General features: G+C 40.3%; 1 protein-coding gene across 1 annotated transcript; it reads left to right on the top strand.

Annotated features, from left to right (window-relative positions):
* Positions 1 to 295: 295 nt before the first annotated feature.
* On the top strand, positions 296 to 4,540 carry LOC115994788 (translocase of chloroplast 159, chloroplastic). Its single transcript, XM_031119051.1, has one exon. The coding sequence runs from the start codon at positions 345 to 347 to the stop codon at positions 4,344 to 4,346; it is 4,002 nt and encodes a 1,333-aa protein (XP_030974911.1). The 5' UTR covers positions 296 to 344; the 3' UTR covers positions 4,347 to 4,540.
* Positions 4,541 to 5,558: the final 1,018 nt, after the last annotated feature.

Raw genomic sequence — 5,558 nt, 5'->3', positions numbered from 1 at the left:
TAACTAACGAATATAAATGAACTTTTTACTGAGTTAACGGAACCGAGCATTTTATAAACAACTCGATTAACTTAGAACTTTATGGCATTGATGTGACAAGTATAATACTAATTCACACATCAATTTGAAAGTTTTTTTATATTATAAAATTGATAATAACTTTGAATCCTGTACATTGGAATAACTTAAACATATTTCATATTATTTTTATGAAGATAAAACAAAAACATGAAAAATACCTGTAATCCTACAATATTGCCAAACCATATGAATTTGAGAATTTCCAACCAAGAAAGTTTCAGCCTTATCTGTCCCTACGTAAGGCCATATGGTCCACGCCGGTCATGTGTGGCTCAACTCTCCACACCAAATCTAATCCCAACCGAACAGTCCAACTCAAGTTCTCAACCCCACTTCCAAGTTCTAGTCTAGCACCAAAACAAAAAAAAAAAACCCTAAAAGACAAAAGAGTTATATTGTTGGAACTTCTGTTGCTTTGGCTTCTGTGTGTGTGTTCCTTTTTGGGTTTTGGAAAACAGAACCGCTGGGAACTGAAAAACTCAAAAGCTATGGACTCAAAGGTTTATGTCCCTCTCTCTACAACACAAGCGGTCCCAGTACCACGTAATCGTGCTTTTTCCAGCTCATCTTCACTTTCGAAAGGTTCTCAGTCTCTCCCTATCCGAGCACCCCCTACCCTTGATTCTGATTCTGATTCTGAATCCATTGGTCCCAACAAAACTTTAAGTCTCAGTAGTAGTATTAGTAGTACTAGTGGTGGTTACAATGGGTATGAGTCTGAGGAACAATTTTTAACTGGGGAGGAGTTTGAGTCTGCTTCAGAGAGGCCGTCGGTGGCAGACCCAGATGAGGAAACTCTAGAAAAGAGTGAAAGTTTTGATTTTTCTGGACCTTTTGTGAGAGACTCAGATGGGAAGAGCTTAGAAAATAGTATAGAATATGAGGGAGAGAGTGATGAAATTGTTGAGCCAGTTTTGGTTGATAACCGGGTTATGCCTAAAGCCAGGTTGTCTATGGATGATGATGATGATGATATTGATGTTGAGGAGGAGGAGGAGATGGTGAACGCAGTCGATGAAGATGGTGGGGCTTCAGGTCCAGTGAGGGTTCCAAGGATTGAGGAATTAGAGAAGTTTGATAGTGCACTTAGAATTAAGGCATTGGGTGTTGAAGAGGATGAGTTGGTGGAGTGGAGGGATTCTTTTACTTCTAAACAATCTGAGCCTGCAATAGAGGTGAAGGTTGTGGAAGGTGCGGTTTTGGATGGATTTGTTGGGGTGCAAAATGGGGTTCTTGGTGTTGGAGAAGAGAAGGCGTTGGTTGTGGAGGAGCCTGGTGAGGCTTCTATATTGGCTGAAGTGATTGAAGATAAGGGTCCTGGTGTCACCGAGGCGGCTTATGTTGATACTTTGATGCCGAATGGGGAAGATGTTATGGAGAAAAATCTGAGGCTGGATGAGGATTTTAAGTTTTATGGTGAAGAAATGGCGAATGGGGAAGATGTTATGGAGAAAAATCTGAGGCTAGATGAGGATGTTAAGTTTTATGGTGAAGAAATGGAGAATGGGGAAGATGTTATGGAGAAAAATCTGAGGTTGGATGAGGATGTTAAGTATTATGGTGAAGAAAAAGGAGTAGACAATGAAGGTCTTGAATTAAATGGCGCAAATGGAGGGGAGCAAGAAATTGTGGGACTAAGTGAGAATGGTGCTGAAGAATCCAGTGGAATGGTGGAAAAAACTTCTATTACGGTTAATGAAACTGACATAGTAAGCTCAGATACTGAAGATTGTATTGATTCCACACAGTTAGAGAAACAGATAGCTGTAACAAACGGTTTTGCTGAGACCAAGGAATGCAATCTCTTAGAGTCAAATTTTTCTGAAAGGGAAGTTGATGCTAGTGGAAGTTTTACTCTGTATGAAGGAAGTGACAATGAGAATGGAATGGACTTGGATGAAGAAGTGGACTCAGATAGGGAGGGTGAAAGAAATCAACTATTTAATTCTGCTGCATTGGACGCTCTTCTGAAAGCAGTATCTGGTGCTGGCTCAGAGGAGAGTCCTGCTGGTTTAGGTTCCTCATTCCATTCTCTACGACCTGCTCCAAATCCAAATCGCCTCAATGTTTTTTCTTCAGACCTTCGAGTTGAGGATGAATCTGAGGACAGCCTAAGTGAAGAGGAAAAGAAAAAAATTGAGAAGATACAACTCGTAAGAGTGAAATTCTTGAGGCTTGTACGAAGGCTAGGCATTTCTCCTGAAGATACCGGAGTTTCAAAAGTTTTACATAGGTTGGCCCCTGTAGCTGGCAGGCACTTTAGTCAGACTTTCAGCCTTGAATTAGCAGCAAAGAGGTTGGCTATGCAACTTGAAGCAGAGGGGAAAGATGATCTAGACTTCTCATTAAATATTTTGGTTCTTGGCAAAACTGGTGTGGGGAAAAGTGCAACTATTAATTCCATTTTTGGTATGGAAAAGGCAATGATTGGTGCGTTTGAACCTGTCACAACAACTGTGAAAGAGATTGTTGGAACAATAGGTGGTGTCAAGATAAGATTCCTTGACACACCGGGGCTTAGGTCTTCTGTGATGGAACAATCTATCAACCGGAAAATATTAGCATCTGTAAAGAAGTTTTTGAAGAAGTTCCCTCCAGATATTGTCCTCTACGTTGATCGTTTAGACACTCGAACTGAAAATCTCAATGATTTGCCATTGTTAAGGTTGATAACTGGTTCTCTCAGCGCATCAATATGGGTAAATGCTGTTATCGCTTTGACCCATGCTGCTTCTGCTCCCCCAGATGGACCATTGGGATCACCTCTAAGCTATGACAATTTTGTCTCTCGCCGATCCTATGTTATTCAGCAGTGTATCAGTGAAGCAGTTGGTGATATGCGCCTGATGCAACCAAGTCTCATGCATCCATTGTCCCTAGTTGAGAACCATCCATTGTGTCAAACAAACAACTATGGAGAAAGAGTGCTTCCCAGTGGACTTGCTTGGAGACCCCACTTATTGCTTATGTTTTACTCAATAAAGATCTTATCTCAAGCAATTCCTTTATTAACACCTCAGAAATATGTTGACAACAGAAAGCTTTTTGGGTTTGGGGTACGGTCCCCACCTCTAACCTACTTCTTGGCTTCTCTCCTGCAGTCACACGCCCATCCAAAACTCTCTGGTGATCAAGGAGGTGGTAGTGATACTGTTGACTCAGATATTGGGAATTTATCAGATTCTGAGGAAGAAGAAGAGGATGAGTATGACCAACTTCCACCATTTAGACCTCTGAAGAAATCTCAGATTGCCAAACTCAGCAAGGAGCAAAGAAAAGCTTATTTTGAGGAGTATGATTATCGTGTGAAGCTCCTTCAAAAGAAACAGTTGAAAAGGATGAGAGAGATGAAGAAGAAAGGCAAAGATGGCGGCAATGATTATGCTCGCATGGAGGAAGATGCGGACCAGGAGGATACAAGTCCAGCGGATGTGCCAGTTCCTTTACCTGACATGACCCTCCCACATTCCTTTGACGGAGATAATCCTACATTCAGATATCGTCATTTGGAGCCCACATCTCAGTTTCTTGTGAGGGCAATTCCAGGCACTCATGGCTGGGACCATGATTTTGGGTATGATGCTTTAATGCTTGAAAGGAGTCTTGCTATTTCTGGTAGATTTCCTGCTGATTTTGAAGTTCAAATAATGAAGGATAAAAAACAGTTTAGCATGTACTTAAATTCCTTAGTTGCCATGAAGCATGGGGAGAATGGATCAACCATGGCAGGGTTCAATATTCAAAACGTTGGAGGGCAGCTTGCTTACATCCTAAGAGGAGAAACCAAAGTAAAAAATTCCAATATAAATAAAGCAACTGCTGGAGTAACTCTTACTTTCTTAGATGGAAATGTGGCCACTGGACTCAAGATTGAGGATCAGATTGCTATTGGAAAGCGCTTGGTTTTGGCAGGAAGTACTGGAGTTGTCAGATCTCAAGGTGAAACAGCTTATGGAGCAAACTTGGAAGTGCGCCTCAAGGAGGCGGATTTCCCTATTGGGCAGGACCAATCCACCTTAGGTCTTTCTCTCGTGAGATGGAGAGGTGACATGTCTCTCATGGCCAATCTACAGTCCCAGTTTTTCATTGGACGGAGTTCTCAAATGGCTATACACGTTGGATTGAATGACAAGCAAAGTGGGCAGATCACTGTCAGGATAAGCAGCTCAGAGCAACTCCAAATTGCACTCTTTGGCATCCTTCCAATTGCAGTCTCCATCTTTAGGAGCATTTGTCCTGGGTTTGGTGCAAAAAACTCATCATAGTATTAGGTGTTGTTTTCCTTTTATTGTGGGTTATTTTGATGGGGTAAGGTAATAGGCAAGCCACCAACTTATCTTTATGATAATGTTCAGTATGCTGTTCTTTTAGCTTATTTTGGCAGGTCTTATGAACTATAACATTAATGACATGAAACATACACAATGATGTTCTCTGAGTTGGTTCTTTTTCTTACTTATATCCCTTTTCATGATCTCAGTTTGTTAAAAGAGCTTCAACTAGTGGAGAGAGACAAACAAGAAAAGTTTCAAGAGCTATAATCTTTTATTGGGCTCTGTATTTGGAAAAAAAGTTCTATGAATTGGGTAGCCACCTTGATTCTGTTCTCATCTTTACCATGCTACATACAACATATTAGTTTTGATGCTGTAATCTTGCAAATTTTGAGGTACCCTTTAATCTTACTAGTAAGGTTCTACTAGTGTCAGTAATTGCTTTTCTCCCCAACTAACTCCTTCAGGTTGTTTTAAATGTTTTAGCAAATTTAAAAGTAGTTACAATTAAAGAAAAAGAAAGCTCAATAAATTTGTAAACAGGCTTCTGCCTTACCAGGTTGTTTCGTTTTGGTTGAAGATATAACTGAAGGTAGCTAGCCAAAGTCAATGATTTGATGACTGAAAAGCCATCCTTTAGCCTTTAGTGAGGTGATTTGAGTATAAATTGCAACATATTAAACATTGTTGGCTTGTTTGAACTTTCTTGAGATTGACCAAGTAAAGAATGGTTGGATCACATGGAGCCAAGAGTTCAAAAATATGATTCTAGAGTCCTTTTGCAATCCCGTTAACACCTTATACACATTTGCCTGAGTTTTGATTCCTCCAATCTGGCTGTTTGAGTAGCCAAAAAATATAGTCATGTAACAGATCTGATCGTCTAATGCTATCTTTAAATAACATACAACCCACAGAATAATGTCCTTTTATCATCATCAATATCCTTGTGACGCACCAAGTGCTTGATGAAATGCAACAGAGTCTGGCAAAGCACGGAGATGGCAAATCCTTTCACATGGTTGATCTGCCAATGACAACATTTGGCATGAGAGGGAACTCATTGGTCAAGGAGCCTGAAATTCAGAAAATATGGCATGACAATGACAATGAGGTCTTTAAGAGGTTGTTAAAAGAAATAATGGGGTCAGTTTATATAATTCTGAGAATGGATTAGCTGACTTCAGTTATTCTGTCTGGGAA

This window comes from Quercus lobata, chromosome 6, assembly GCF_001633185.2.
Source record: "Quercus lobata isolate SW786 chromosome 6, ValleyOak3.0 Primary Assembly, whole genome shotgun sequence".
NCBI classification, from domain to species: Eukaryota; Viridiplantae; Streptophyta; class Magnoliopsida; order Fagales; family Fagaceae; genus Quercus; species Quercus lobata.
The sequence above is the reverse complement of the archived record's forward strand: the minus strand, read 5'-3'. Positions and strand labels throughout refer to the sequence as shown.